Raw genomic sequence first — 16,795 nt, 5'->3', positions numbered from 1 at the left:
CAATTCGCGGGACCCACTTCAGGATTAATTGATACGAGAATTCAAAGAGACCCAAAGGAAAACAGCATGAATTTCTATGGGTGATTTCCGACAAACGAAAATGTTGTAGATTTTGGGCTGGGAAGACTTGAGAGTAAGGAGACGAGCTGCTCGACTAAGTGGTATTCTCCGGACTGTCAGTGAAGGTATAGCGTGGAGTGACATTAGTGGATGAATAAGCTTGCGTGGAGTTTCGAAAGGTAAGAAAGATCATAAAACGAAGATTAAGTTCCAATTCAAGACGTCAAATTGGGGCAAATATTCATTTATAGGAAGGGGAATTGGTGAATGGAATAATTTATCCAGGGAATGTTCGATACATTTCCAAATTCTTTGAAATAATTTAAGAAAATATACAATTTGCTTACGTCTCACCGAAACAAATAGGTTTTATGGCAACGGTGGGATAGGAAAAGGATAGGAGTTGGAAGGAAGAAGCCGCGGCACTACTTAAGGTACAGCCCCATCATTTGCGTGTTGTAAAAATGGAAAACCACGGAAAACCATATTCAGGGGCTGCCGATAGTGTGGTTCGAACAAACTATCTCCCGGGTGTAAGCTCGCAGCTACGCAATCCTAACCGCACGGCCAACTCGCTCGGTCATTTAAGAAAAGTATAGGTAAACAGTCGACAGGGAGTTTGGCACCTGGGCGACAGCTCTAAACGCAGATCAATGATGACTGGTTGATTGTTTAATTGTAATCTTTTATTCCGTCTGAAAGAAGTCGCTATTTCTTTCATGGGTGATATTTAGTGCCTACAACTAGCAATCCCATCACCCTACCACTGTACGGCCGTCCTAAGCTTAATTCGTCGTATTTTTACCATAGTAATGTTTCGGGATTTTTTAATTTTTTTTTACAAGTTGCTTTACGTCGCACTGACTCAGGTAGGTCTTATGGCAACGATGGGACAGGAAAGGTCTAGAAGTGGGAAGGAAGTGGCCGTGGCCTTAATTAAAGTACAGCCCCAGCATTTTTCAGGCGTGAAAATAGGAGACCACGGAAAACCATCTTCAGGTCTGCCGACAGTGGGGTTCGAACCCGCTATCTCCCGCTATCTACTGACCGCACTTATGTGACTACAGCTATCGAGCTCGGTAGGGGTCCCTTCACCTGTTTCGTAAGTAAAGTAGCCGTACATCATTTGCAAAAAAAAAGGGGGGAGAAAAAACACTAATGATTTATGCTGTATCTCGACATTTTATTGCAGTCCTAAGCGAATTATCAGTATCATGTTACCTAAACAATGTAGCCCTATCTGTGTGACGTAATTAATATAAGTGCAATTAGTATCAATAGATAACATAAAAGCATTAAACATTGATTTATAAAAGTGATTCTGTTTTTAATTCAGGAAGATGCAGATTTGCCAAATGTTTGAAGTTCTTGAGATAAATGGTTTAAGCCTCGGACGTCAGTACTTCTTTACTATACTAAAAGAACGCTTCCCTTTAAACTTTAAAGCTGCCTAATACATGACTTGTGATTGGTATTTGAGAACTGAAACGCTACAATCTCCGAAATTAATATCGGTCCGGGCGAATGTCCAAGAATGTGTTAATTTTTTACCCATGTAGATCAACATGGTGAGGTTTCACAAAGTATGTGTCCGCCACACTATAATCACCCCTTGTAAACAATTTGAACACTTCAATAGATCCCCAAGTCTACGTTTACACTATTCTCAATCTTTTCCAGTTAGCTGGAACTGCTTCTAGGTAATGTCGATCTCTTTAGTCTTCCACATACATAGAATAAACTCCTTTTGAGTGTTAGCACCCATACTTAAAGAAAATGGAGTAATTTCGTTCATTGGATCACGTGAGTTCTCCAATGAGAAGGGCTGAGGTCCGGTCTTGTCAAATATCTAAAGGACACATTTTTTGTATTCTCTCGTGCTAAGCACATCTCTGCAACAATACTCTTAAAGACACCAGTTCGTTGAATCTACCTTCGCTTGTTCCAGTTAGAATACAGAATTCCTTATGGTATTTCCCATTGAGCTGAATTCTCTTGAGGCAAACTTCTCGAGTTTCACTAGCTTTTAGACCCAACACTGATTTTGCGCGTGAGACACCACAGGTAGTTCCTCCCAGGCTATATTTACAACAGCACAGTCCTGTTCACATAACTCACTCACGCTAGCATGATTTATTCTCCTGCCTTTGCATTTCGCTTCCAAGTCAGAAGATATTAATATTTGAGATATACTATTCACCAGGTAGTATTTAAAAGGATGACAGCTTCTATGATTACCCATTCCAAGACATGAAAGTACAATGCTAGTTCCAGTTCGTCCATGAGTACGAGTGAATGTATCATCCTTAACAGTGCGCAACTTCAATATTGCATTCGTCCTAATCATATGATATTCAAAACTTTAATAAAACTAACATAATGCCAAAACTGGTTGAATGGTCAAAAATAGCTCAAAGTCAGATATTAAAATATATTCATAACTTCTAAGAACATGGCAACGTTCGTACAAGAATAATGCTATATCAGTGCTTGTGCAGCTCTGTTATAAAATAATGACGAGTTATGTTAATGATTATTATTATGAGTAATATTATGTTTGATGAGTTATCCGTCGGAAGACTGACTGAATCCTGAAACAAAACTTAAGTTTATGCCGTTGCGGGGAAACCACAAAAGACGATCGTGGCACCATAGCGAGGTGTATTAGGCTTGGCGAGGAATAAGTTAGTTTGCCATTGCTTTCCTCACTAAGCCAGAAAGTGCTATTGCAGCATGAACCCTCTGCATAAAAAGTTTCACGGGACACAAACGCACTGAATGTATTACTCGGCACCACCCCTGCCACAGTAGCTTACATAGTGTCCCAGTCATAAATGAAACTGAGACTTCAGCTGAATTTGCGGTTTGCTCTGGCGTGTGCCAAGAAACAGCTGTACAAGACACAACACAAATCAATAAATTACAACAGGCTTTACTTATGATTATAATTACTGCCGTTTTGTAGCTCAACTACATCTACATACACTTGCAACGGATAATTTATTTGACATCTTCTACAGCCCCTGAAAATTCAGGTGCGATTGTAATGTCATGATCCTACGAAGTATTACGTCACAACTGAAGCCGAACGGAAAATGTTCTCAAACTATCTCATACATAATGTTACTGATAAATATATATATATATATATATATATATATATATATATATATATATATATATATATATATATAATTTAGACAAATACTTTCCTTGAAGGTGGCCTTTGCCTATGCAAAATACACCCTCGAAAGGTTTGTCTGGTTAACCAGTGAAACAGGAAATTATATGTCGATCTTTAGATCGGCCGTTATTAAGACCTCAGATACATTTGAATTAATTCATTATGGTTTCCGATATTTTACTGTAAATCCTTGAATAATATCCCAATGTACATTTAAAATTACCTTAAAGCTAAATAGGCCAGAACATTTTCGATTAAGTACAATAGATATCATTCCAAAGGAGCCATAAAAAACATCAAATTCTTGGTTGTTCACAAATCTAAACATTTGCAGAACTGTACGTTTGATTACAAAATTATTCCCATTGGTACACGAAAGATCGAGGAGCAACAATCGTATGAATCAATAATAATCAATAATAATAATAATCGTATGGCCTCAGTTACCGTGTGCAGACATTTCAATTTGACGCCATCTGGCTGTCTGCTCGTCAATTTCGACGTTCCGTTTTACTCTAGGCCGCCACTAGATGGCAAGCCGAGTAAACTGAATCTCTCTTGGGCGTCTATGGCTGAGATTTAATTAATTTTGTCTGGTAAACACCAAATGTGTCACCAGAGATCTTTTACATGCCGACATCGTACGACATGGAGTGTCGAATGGACTTTTTTCCGCCCTTCAAAAATCCGACTACCTCTGCCGGGTTTGAACCCGCTATCTTGGGATCCGGAGGCCGACACTCTACCGCTGATCCACAATAATATTACAGCATACATTTTATAAACTATAGTACTTAAGAACGCTTTAACAGTACGCTGGGCTCTCAAAAAGCCATTCTGAGTTTCATTAAGACTATCGGTAGTTGATGCTGTGAAAGAGCATATTACACTTAAGAAAATGGAAATTGCAACACCATGAAAGCATTGGTGGTTTGTGTTGATTTTCAAGATATGGAACGATGCCACGAAGGTATGTAAACGATCAAAGTTTCAGACCCGTTGGATTGTTGCTACAGATCTCCCCACGTAATTGGTCGCGGAAGAATCAACTCCAGTATACGGATTCTGGTGTAGCGTAGTTGACTTGCAGTCTGTGCAGTGAAGTGTTCCCCGTCAAACATGCCTCGACGACAGAGAAGAGCACGCTATCAACAACTCTCGCCGTTTGAGAGGGCTCGGATAATTGGGCTGGGTGAGGCTGGATTATTGCTAAGGACTGTCGCTGCACGTGTTGGCGGACAGGCATCTACGGTACAACGTGTATGGCAGCAGTGGCCAAATGAAGGTACCCACACTCGTAGACCTGGCACAGGCCCAGCGCGACAGACAACCGTGAGAGAGGATCGCCGCATCATTCGGATGGCCCGGGTGGAACTCCATGCAACAGCAGAGCAAATTCGAGCAGCTGTGGCACCCCACGTTACACAACAAACAGTTGGTAATCGCCTGCGGGCAGCTGGCTTACAGCCCGTGTCCCTGCAGAAGGTGTTCCGTTGACCCCACAACAGCGACGTGTAAGGCAGGCCGGGTGTCGAGAAAGATCGACGTGGGTCGACGAATGTCATAGGGTCGTCTTTAGTGATGAATCGCGCTTCTGTCTTGCCCGCAGTGATCGCCGGAATCGTGTGCGCTGACGTACCGGGGAGAGTGGCCGCCCAGATCTTATTGTCGAGAGGCACGCAGGGCCAACACCAAGCATTATGGTCTGGGGAGCTATTGGCTTTAATGTGAAATCACAATTAGTGCTTGTTGAAGGCACTGTGACTGCTCGACAGTACGTTGATAGGGTACTCAATCCAGTGATTGTCCCTATGATGGCGAACATTGCTAATGGGATGTTTCAGCAGGACAATGCCCGGGTTCACACTGCACGCATCTCCAGAGAAGCTCTCCACGACATCACAACCTTAGAATGGCCCGCCAGATCCCCGGACCTCAGTCCTATTGAGCATGTGTGGGACATGATGAGTCGACAACTGGCCAACCGTCCTCAGCCACCCACAACTCTGGAACAACTGACCCATGCAGTGCAGCAAGCTTGGGCCACAATTCCCCAGGAAGCGATCCAGGGCCTTATTGACTCCATGCTTCGACTAATTCATCAATGTATTTCAGCTCGTGGTGAGCATATCCTGTATTGATTGTTGTCCAAACTTGCGGTCAGAGGGACCTGAAAGTGTAACACTCGTCTTGCAAGTTCAATTGCTGCAATGTAGCACCATTCTTTCCGGGTGTTGCAATTTCCATTTTCTTCAGTGTATCTCACTTCCAACGCATTTGCAGGACGTACCGATGTACCGAGAATAACCAGTTCTCGGAGAAAAGAACATATCATTAATTTGGAGACCCCAAGAACAGGAGAATTTGAAACTCTACGTAAAAGCGTCAGAAGCATCTCGGCAAATAAGAAGGTTAGGAGCTTTCTAAAAAATGTTGTTCAGATACTACATCCGTACTCCTAGGGTCAGATGCAAATTAATATTGAAGTAATTCATATATATTATGAATTTGAGCAAAACCTCAGTATTTCGCACAGAACACTACTTTCATGGCAGGATGTAGTAATCAAAAAAAAAAAAAAAAGATAACGATCTGCTATTTGCTTTACGTCGCACCGACACAGATAGGTAAACAGTAGCGAGTACAATAATGAAGGAAGTTTGGAGCCTTGTCAGCCTTATGCCCGTCGTTTTGGAGTAGGAGTCCTTTCATGCTCGACCGAATTATTTATTTCTGCAGGGATTTCGCAGATGGCGCCCCTTTTCGTTATTCACTTCTTTATTTACATTTTATGTACATTACAGGGTTGATTTTTTTACTTGTCATATTAAGGGCTTATTTGCCTCCCTGTTATTGGGATATTTGAGCTAAAAAATCATCACCTTTTTCTCTGAGTGAAGGGTGCTGTGATTCAAGGGTCATAAAAACCCGATGAAATGTCGTATGGCTTTTAGTGCCGGGATATCCCAGGACGGTTTGGGCTCGCCAGATGCAGGTCTTTCTATTTGACGCTAGTAGGCGACCTGCGCGTCGTGATGAGGATGAAATGATGATGAAGACAACACATACACCCAACCTCCGTGCCATTGGAATTAACCAATTAAGGTTAAAATCCCCGACCCGGCCGGGAATCTAACTCGGGACCCTCTGAACCGAAGGCCAGTACGCTGATCACTCAGCCAACGAGTCGGATATAAAAACCCGATAAGAAGCCCCAGATACGATACTTGTACTCGTATTCGATATCTTAATATAAGAACATCGATGTTTTAATATACGCATGCCACTAGACTTCAGAACGTTTCCAGATAGTATTGCTTACCCTGTTTAAATTTGCAGCAATCCATTTTGACTTACTGGTTGGCTTTTCCCTTTCCTATTTTGAATTTTTCCTACAGAATCTATCACAAAATATCTTTTCCTTACAAGTTTGCAAGTGCTCGGTATTTGATCCCTATTCCGTAAAGCTGGTCCTAAGTTCTGTTACGTAAAAGGTTTACGTTCTTAGAGGTACATATCAGAGGGTAACGAAAGTGATGAGTCCGCAACTGAAGACTCTGCTGAGAACGTATCGCTTGCTGTTCTGTCTCTCCCATTTGGCTCCAATTCTTTTCCCAAATAAAGGGTTTTGTGAAAGAACCAGGTGGCTCCATTTTATTTCATTTTGAGTTACTCAAAGAAAACTAAATAGAAAATTTAGCTTTGTTTCTATTAATCTCAAATTTGAGATATTGATATGAGTGGGGTGAAATAAGCAATCCAGAATCCAAAGTAAAAGTAGATTTCACTAAAATTACCTGTATGTGAATATTAAAATAACTGGAGCTACCTGATTTTTTCGCCAAAGACGTATATTCTTATTTCGATTTAAAATGCGGTGTTTAATGCCAGAATCTCTGGCGTTTGATAACACAAATGTATTACGTGTCTAACTATGTCCTAATTGAAGAAATGCGTAAGATATGAGAAGAATCAACTAATCAAAACAAAGCATATCACTTCCAAAGTCATTAAGGCTTAAATATAGACTGTTCTGTTCAACATTCCTATAATAAGCACAGTAAGTGTATCTAGCGTAGATTCTGATGCACTTCGCTCATCATCGGACTCGGAAAAGGTATTGCTAACTTCTTCGCGTCACGAAACGTGGCTACCTTGATTGGAAGGATACCCTTATGAAGGTATTCCGAAAGGAATGAAACATGAGTATTTGGGCGTTTTATGGCAAACTTTGTTATTATTAGACCATTTAATGTTTTGGTACACTGAACCGCTCCTTGCCAACCTTGAGAGTATTTAAGAAGTCCGTGCTGGGAGATAGCAAACTTCTCTTTGTGCTTGTTCAGGACACTCCTTTTGAGCAAGGTTTTGAAGCATCCTGCGAAATCAAAAATCATGTTTTGAGTAACCGAAATCACTAAACATTTCTTGGAGGTTGTCCGTACATTCTTATGCCAATCACTTGGCACATACACTCCCCCATGTTTCCTTTTCAGTATTTCGACCAGTCCAAACGAACGGTCACAGAGCAGGAATCTATGTCCTGGTTCAGGGTAATAATGCTCTATGTTCCTTAATTTTCTCTGCTGCATCTGCGTCATACAGTATTGCATGAGCGTATGGTTTTATTTCTGAGCAGTACAGTTGTCACAAGATATAAGAAGGTCAGGGACGTTATTGTCAAGTGTATTGTTTACAAAATGATGGATGAAACTTACAAGTTTATTCCGACCATATCCTCCAAAACTTTCATCATACATACAAAAATAGTTTTTTTTGAGAACTAGCAACATGAATGCAGAAACAGTACTCCCACAATTGAAGATTATAAAAGACATCACCTCTAGGAACGTTTGGAAGTTGGTAATCAAAACATATTTTTTCATTACGATCATTTTCTTTCGCTAGTTTTGACTTTTCTTTTAGGTTATTGTAAAATAACTCAGTTATTAGGAGATGCCGCTCTTTCTTCTGTTTTAAGTTTCTTTTTATCCTCTTTGGACTCTGCGAACATTTTTGTTTATCTAATTGATCACACGTTTGACAAGTATACGTACGCTTTTTACAAAAAAATTCTCACCCAGGATTTCCTTCGATAATTATAAGCAATTTCACTTTACAGAAATTTCATCTACGAAATTCACCAATTGATTTCACTTATCAGTCAAAGATCTTCGTGTTACTATATCATAGACTAATATCTTTCTTAGAAACAGCAGGGTTTCCAGGAAGTATTTGCGACATTTAACTCTCACAGGAGATTGCGCAGCATAGTTTCTAGACTTTTAAAGAAACTATTCCTGTCCACCCTGGCATTAACTCATTTCGACTACTGTGACACCGTTTACAACGACCTAACTACTAGTCTTAATTATTAACAACACGCGCAAAACGTCTGTGGTTTCTAACGTACTTACGTGACCTACATTTCTGTGACTATGTTATATCTGCCTACGATGAACTTGGTTAGCTAAAACTCAAACAGCGCAGTAACCTTCATGTTTTATGTTTTTTCATCGGATATTCTCTTCATGCCCAGCTCCCTACTTGCACTGTAAATTTCATCATCTCTCATGCATTCGCAATTTCGAAACACGATGAATATCTTATATACTCTTATCGATACCAGCTTTCGCACCACAAGATAGATAAACTAATTTGTTATTTCTTCGGCATGGCATTGGAATAATCTACCTGTCTCTAAATCTGGTTGAATACACATATGTGAAAACAAGTAAGAGCAAGGACGGCCGTTGAGGATGAGATGGAACCTTTTTTTTTTTTTCAACGCAAGATCTCGCCGCATTTGACATATTTTTACTGGCCGTTTCCTCAAGCCTTGCCTTTGAGAGGTCCCATCTCTCCCATTAGTTAAAACTTCGCCTGTATTCTAGCATGGAGAACTTTTAATGCAAAAAGTGCTATGCAATAAGTTTTTACACTCTTCAAACTACAAGATTTTGGAAGAACAGTGTATTTCAATTTGGTATTTATTTTCTTATACAGAGTGGCCCACTTAAACCTTTCACCGCAGATATATCTGGAACAACAAGATATATTAAAACATGACTTTCACAGGCATGGCGGTAGGGAAGGGGCTAATTAAAGTAAATACTATGAGCCAGTCAAAAACGTAGGAAAATAGTATTTTCAACACCAAATTATGTTTTTTTTAATGGGCACCTGTATTGTTTCGTGCGCAATCGTTAACATGAAAAATCACATAAGTAATGGCGTTTTTTTTCATCGCAATAGGTCAATCACATCCCGAAATATTGCAAAGTGAAGTTGACGCTTGAGATAAACGAAACGTGCAGCAGTTGCACATCCCGAGATTCCAGCACGAATCTGACGGTACTCTTACTCGCGATATGTTTGCCGTACTACGATGCGACAGGCACTGTAATTAATGCTATTTGCACTGTTATCAAGAGGGATGAAAATAAGAGAATTTCGTTACAGTAACTTTGCTGTACGAATTATGTACACTCTGAAATAGTACAGTACAGAGTACTGCAATGTACTGAGTAGGTAAATAGAACACGCAAGAGAGAAATCGTTATTTACATATTCTTTTTCTGTGGCAGGAAACCCTTCTCTTATTTTCATTCCTCTTGATAACAGTGCAAATAGCATTAATTACAGTGCCTGTCGCATCGTAGTGCGGCAATCATATCGTGAGTAAGAGGACCGTGAGTTTCGCGCTAGACACTCGGGATGTGCAACTGCTGCGCGTTTCGTTTATCTCAAGCGTCAACTTCACGTTGCAATATCTCGGGATGTAATTGCTCTATTGCGATGAAACAAACGCCATTACTTATGTGATTTTTCATGTTAACGATTGCGCACTAAATAATACAGGGTGTCCATTTAAAAAAAACGTAAGTTGATGTTGAAAATACTATTTTCCTACGTTTTTGACTGGCTCGTAGTATTTACTTTAATTAGCCCCTTCCCTGTATTCATGCCTGTGAAAGTCATTTTTCAATATATCTTATTTTTCCAGATATATCTGCGGTGAAACGTTTAAGTGGGCCACCTTTATATTGCAACTCCCCCATTTGAAATCCTACTTCTACAGAAATATGTAATTACTTCGTATCCTGGGGAATATACAAGTCAACCTCTTCTTTTACAATCAAATGTTCATTTACACACAGAATATCAACATGGAATGAATTCAGGAATACTTCAATTTCACTAACCTTATTTCTGATGGATTGTAAGTTGATACGGAAAACAGTAAATTCTGTATTTACATAATAATATTCGCTAGCGATCTTAACTCTTCGTGGAGATAGGTCCAACTGAAAACTTTTCTCTGGTATTAACATCTGTACTATTCCCTAATATTATATTTACCTCATAATTTGCGACTTCCTTGTGAAAATGGATCCTTGTGCTTAAATATTGATTTTAAGGACCCAGATTTTCAAGCAAGTTTCCCTGTACATGTCACTTCAGTGGCGCAGGTATACTGATATTTAGCTTATTCATCAAATCATCGCTGATAATGTGAACAATTTGTCTAAATATTTTCCCCATCGCTATTAAAACGTAGGCCATGATTAGTAAATAAGTGCCTGATAAACCCCGAAACATCTACTAAATCAACATTTCTAAAATGTTCACACAGTCTATTAATTTTCATATTTACATTCTCCACAGCCTGGTTCACACATGAGTCCTTTACAAGATTATGCCTATTTGGTACATTAGCTACAATTAATTTCGAATCACGAAATTCAGAAATCTCATCTCTGAGGTTCGTAACTAATTCCTTACCTTCATCTACAACAATATCATTTGTCCCACTTATAATCACTAACTAGCTGTCCTTCTCTAAAACAGGATCACAATACGTAAGAATATCTTGTGTTCAAACACCCAGTTTTACTAATTCTTACATCAGCCTCCGGGCTGAGTACTCAACATACATACATACAGCTCCATCCCTGGAATCTGCAGATGACACTTGATGTTTTCTGCCAACCCTCGTCCCTGACTGTCCGCGTACAGATAGATTTCGGCAATATTCTTCGTAAATTAGCTTTATTATTCCGCTGGTTTCCTTGACTGCATTTTAACTTATTGTCTGGAGCACTTGCAACTGGGTCATCTGGATCTTGTTGCTGTAAATGGAAGGTTTTTTTCACTGAAAAGAGTTTGTATCTGATTTTGAGATGTTCCTCTTTTCTCCCACTTGTTTTCCATTAGGTCCGAAATATAAGTTCGCCACTTGAACCCACGGCATTTCTTCCTCACCATGCTCTTCTCCGCTTTCCAGTTTCAGATTTTAGAGCAGCTACATCTTCTTGTAGAACACCTATAATTTTAAATATTGATTCGTGTCTTGTTTCGCTAACTGTAGCCTACTAGTTTGTTTACACTGAGGACATAGCCTCTCATTAGGATATCGCTCTTATTTCCGACATTAGCACAACGAAAATGGTGCCATTCATGAGACCGAATACCACTTTTACCACTCTGTTACATATAACACATTTATGTTCGCATCTGAACCCACTTTCTACTAGCGGTACCGCCGACTCGCACATAGTAGTAGCCGCATTTACAGTACTGTCCTCCCTGTCAATATATTAACAAGTTCCTAATTTTGTACATTTGTTTCACTCGTACATGTTTCGAGAGACCTAACTCCCTTCATCAGCGATTTATATCTCATAAAGCAAGATTTCCCATATCTTAAGATCTAACATCATTTAGCTGTACATGAAACGTCAATATTCCAAATGTTCTCGCCAATATTGACGATGATTTTTTGTATTGCTGAATGATGTTAGATCTTAAGATATGGAGAATCTTGCTTTATGAGGTAGAAATCGCTAATGAAGGGAGTGAACTTAGTCAATACGGACCAACTAAGGACCGAAAATGGTCATATTTGTCGAAGTTACAGACTGCATATAAGCAAACTGAGAAATTAGCTAAGTTAATATTTTATGAATTCTATAAGAGTAAATCATCATCATCATCATCATCATCATCATCACTTATTTCTTATTTGTATTATTATTGTAATATTGTATTGTTTAATGACTGTAAGATGTTTCAATTCTAGTCTATTACTTTTAATTCTGCACATGTAAACATTGCATGTTTCTGGGTATATGGAAGAGGGGGCCCATTGGGCCTTAATCTTGGCATACCAAGCTCGATAGCTGCAGTCGCTTAAGTGCGGCTAGTATCCAGTATTCGGGAGATAGTAGGTTCGAACCCCACTGTCGGCAGCCCTGAAAATGGTTTTCCGTGGTTTTCCATTTTCACACCAGGCAAATGCTGGGGCTGTACCTTAATTAAGGCCACGGCCACTTCCTTCCCACTCCTAGCCCCTTCCTCTCCCATCGTCGTCTTAAAACCTATCTGTGTCGGTGCGACGTAAAGCAACTAGCAAAAAAAAAAAAAATCTTGACATATAAAATAAATAAATTTTATTGTATTGCATTGTACTTGGAGGTCTTAACCATGAAGAGTTCTACTCTACCAAGTATTTGCATGACCCTTTGACAAATATGCAAAGCATAATTCTTATAACACTTACATGCTAGAGCGTATACCACTAATGGAAATCTCAAATGCCACCGGAACGGAAACAAGGCAAGCGTTAAGCTTAGGGCAGATGATGCAACACCAGCAGTTTCAGTTAGTACAGAGAAATGATGACAGTGCAGCAGGTACGGTTTACGTTGGCGACCACATGGCTATATCCACATGTAAAACTTTGTTCTCATTCACGGGATAACGAGATAAAAGACAAAAACTAGTATTTGATATGTATGTATATATATATATATATATATATTTACGAATTTAAATAGGTAGGCTGCATGCAAGCATTTAAAATCATGCCCTGGAAGAGTTTGTGCTATCAACTTCATGATTTCAGGTTCCAATTATATCTGAAAGTACTGCATAAGTCAACGTTATATTAATCTAATAATGATAATAATAATAATAATCCAAGAGAAATTCGTTCAGGTACAATGAATCGAAAATTCAAACATGGAGTAATGACGGTAAGAAATATGTATGGGATTTAAACACGGATGTACATGAAATATATAAATGTTATATTGCTGCAGCTCGTGTGGGAAGTCGCCAGCTCCAAGGGCTCGCTCCAGAGCAAAGAGCTGCCTGCATCTCCACTCTGGCAGACCTACTCATCAGCAAGCAGAGTGATATACTGGAGGCCAACGCCAAGGATATGTCTGAAGCAACTAAAAGTGGACTGGCGAAACCTCTCCTTTCTCGACTGTCCCTCACCCCAGCCAAGCTGAAGAGCCTCGCAGCAGGTAAGCCTAGATTCCTATTGCATTCTACATACGAGTCGTGCAGTTGTAAAACCTGTTATATTCGCACGAAAATTATTTTCAAGCAAATGTTCTTAGACAATAATGAACTGTATCACTCTAAGATCATAAATATTGTGTCGGGTCGATGTGTATCTTGAGTGATGCTGTTATGTCAGCGTGAGCAACGTATTAAAAACAATAATAATCCTACTGGTTTTAAGACCAACTAACTATTTTCTCAGCTTTCGAATACTCTGATGTGCCGGAATATTGTCCCTCATTAGTTCCTTTACATGCCTGTAAAATCCAAAACGACGCAGACGTATTTCAGCACTCTCAAAAACCACCGGGACGGAACTTTCTAACTTAGGCTTAAAATACCCGCACACTTACCCTCTCAGTCACTCAGCCCCGTGCATTACAAAATACTAGGCCTTATATTCTATGATCCAGTATTTGCAGGCTATCTGACTGGGCAACAGTTGTCCAGGCGGGGACACGGATTGCTTAGTATGTATATTTGCTTGGATTTTAATAGCCTATGATATGGAAAAGTTTGAGAAGATTTCTTCATATCATGTACAGTAAGCTGGTGCCATTAAGAAAGAATCACCTGACATTTCGAAGAAAGTCCTATCTCAGCATTTGTGTCTGTAGATTGTGGCTCAAGTTGCACGGGGAATCTTATATTCAAGAGAGGTGTTGAATATCTTTATGCTGTGCTATCGAGCTATCTACTTCGTTATCAGATTCCACTAATAGTGCGTTTATTAGGTAACATGGAGTAATTTCAAACTCCCTTACTTGACAGTAATCGACGTACTCTCGCAATATTCGAGTATTCGGAGTTTATCATGGGTTTCTGGAAGTCATCAATCCACTCGAGCACGTATATTATTCTCGACGAGTAGTCAAATATCAAACGTACATACAGCTATTTGTTTGAAAAGATTTCCTGCACATGCCGTTCATTTTTCAGGATGAAATACGAACACTGCAGATAGAATGACATCAGACATGAACAGTGAAATCTAACAAACCTGACGGGCATCAGAATATTCAACGAAGCAGTTGCAACATATGGTTCATTTACACAACATGCATCAAATAAATCATGTTTAATAAATCAGGATCATTTTTAAGTCCGCTATGAAAACCGCAGTCCAGTCTATTGCAACGAATCTTGGTAAGATGAGATCGTAAATTTATAACAATAGTTATACTGCCGTAAAATAATATTTACTTTGAAATGTAGTAATTTGTTGCTGCAGTTTCAAATGGAAACTGGTGTATGGAAGGTATCTATTGAACTGAAATTTCATTGGAGAGTCAGTATAGACTTAAAAACTCCGCAAAAACCTTACCATTCTCACATAGAAAAAATTAGTGATTCTGAAACGGAATCCGACAGCTTCCTCGCTGTTACTAATAAAAAGTCTACATTAACAGCATGTACGTTCATTTATGTAAGATAAAGATTCTTTACTTCATAATATCTTAGCTTACCAGAAGTATTAGGTCAGTAATATTTTGTTATGTTTCAGCATACGGTACCTACATACATACATACATACATAGATACATAATATATCTTCATTATAGACTGTTATGCCTTTCAGCGTCCAGTTTACAAGCCTCTGAGACTTTACTAAAGGCCTTCACAATCCTCATTTTATAAATAACTATGTGGCCTCGTTTAGTTGCATAGCTCTTATATTTAATTCACTACAAATTGAGTCTAACTGTTGTCGTCTTGGTCTCCCTCTATTTCTCTTACCCTCCATGACCGAGTCCGTAAGTTTTCCAGGTAATCCATCCTCCTCCATTCGCCTGCATGTCCCCACCACCAAAACCAGTTTACTCTTTCAACTTCATCAGTCGTATTCATTCCCAACTTACCCTTCATCTCCCTATTCCGAATATCCTCCTGCCATTTTTCCCACGTGTTTGTACCAGCGACCATTCTCCCTACTTGCATGTCTGTTACTTCTAACTTCTGAATAAGATATCCAGAATCAACCCAGCTCTCAGTCCCTTGCAGTAAAGTTGGTCTGAAAGCAGACCGGTATAAAGATAGCTCCGTTCGGGAACTCCCTTCCCTCTTATAGAATATTGTTGATATCAAATGAGTGCATACTGAATGAGCTTTGCAGCACCTTGCGTCAGTCTCACGTACCATCTACCATCCTTGGAAAATAGACATTCTAAATACCTGAAATGAACTACCGATTCCCGTTTTTTATTCCCAAGCTGATATTAAAATTTTTCTTCTTTACGGACATCATTTTAGTCTTGGAAGTGCTAATTTTCATATCATGCACACTGAATCTATTTCCATGTTTTAAGATATTAGGTTGTTGGTCTTCAGCACAACCTAACTTTTTTTGCTAGTGGCATTACGTCGCACCGACACAGATAGGTCTTATAGCGACGAGGGGATAGGAAAGGCCTAGGAGTTAGAAGGAAGCGGCCTAGGCCTTAATTAAGGTACAGCCCCAGCATATGCCTGGTGTGAAAATGGGAAACCACGGAAAACCAGCTTCAGGGCTGCCGATAGTGGGATTCGAATCACTATCTCCCGGATGCAATCTCACAGCCGCGTGCCCCTGACCGCACGGCCAATTCGCCCGGTGTTTACAATTAACCCAGTATGTCCCAGAATTATAATTTTTTAATTAATGAGTAACCCTGTCATAATTGGTCTCAGTGGTCCTATATGGATATGAAAACAATAAAATGATTTTCAGATGTAAGATATCCTCGAAGGAGGGTGTTGCCATATGGCAACGCTGGGTCATACTGGGAAATATTGAGTAAAAAAAGAAAGACAAGAAGAAATGTTTTGTACAATGTTGTGTTAATTTTTGTAGTAGCTTGAAGGGTAAATCAATTAATTTAAGGCATTATCAGTTAATTTGTTAAGGCTTTTGGGCCTTCCAATAATGAATAGATGTTTGACTTATTCTATCGATGTAAGGGTACCATGCTATTGAGGTCACAATTTTGTTCTTTTTCTAACAAAAGGTTACTATGCCTGCGGCCATACTATAGTTTCTACTACTCCTTTCATTCCTTGATGTGGTATTTCACGAAGAATTAGATGCAAAGCCCTACATCACGTTTCTTGCAAGCAGTGCGACCGATTGTGGAGCAGTTGTCAGCGGCGCATCTCCTCTTCTTGTCAATGGGAATCGGCCAATGGTTTAGTCCATCGTAGCGTAGGTATTCTAGAGTAGTT

At 39.5% G+C, this 16,795-nt stretch overlaps 1 protein-coding gene across 4 annotated transcripts in view; it reads left to right on the top strand.

Annotated features, from left to right (window-relative positions):
* Positions 1-16,795, top strand: part of P5CS (Delta[1]-pyrroline-5-carboxylate synthase) — a 313,009-nt gene that overhangs the window by 213,802 nt on the left and 82,412 nt on the right. For all 4 annotated transcript variants that reach the window (XM_067140984.2, XM_067140983.2, XM_067140986.2 and 1 more), the window contains one exon: positions 13,348-13,557. In XM_067140984.2, the coding sequence (XP_066997085.1) occupies positions 13,348-13,557 (210 nt within the window). The remainder of the gene's footprint in view (positions 1-13,347; positions 13,558-16,795) is intronic.

This window comes from Anabrus simplex, chromosome 2 (genome assembly GCF_040414725.1).
Source record: "Anabrus simplex isolate iqAnaSimp1 chromosome 2, ASM4041472v1, whole genome shotgun sequence".
NCBI lineage: Eukaryota > Metazoa > Arthropoda > Insecta > Orthoptera > Tettigoniidae > Anabrus > Anabrus simplex.
Note: the sequence above shows the minus strand (reverse complement) of the source record. Positions and strands in the feature narration are given on the sequence as shown.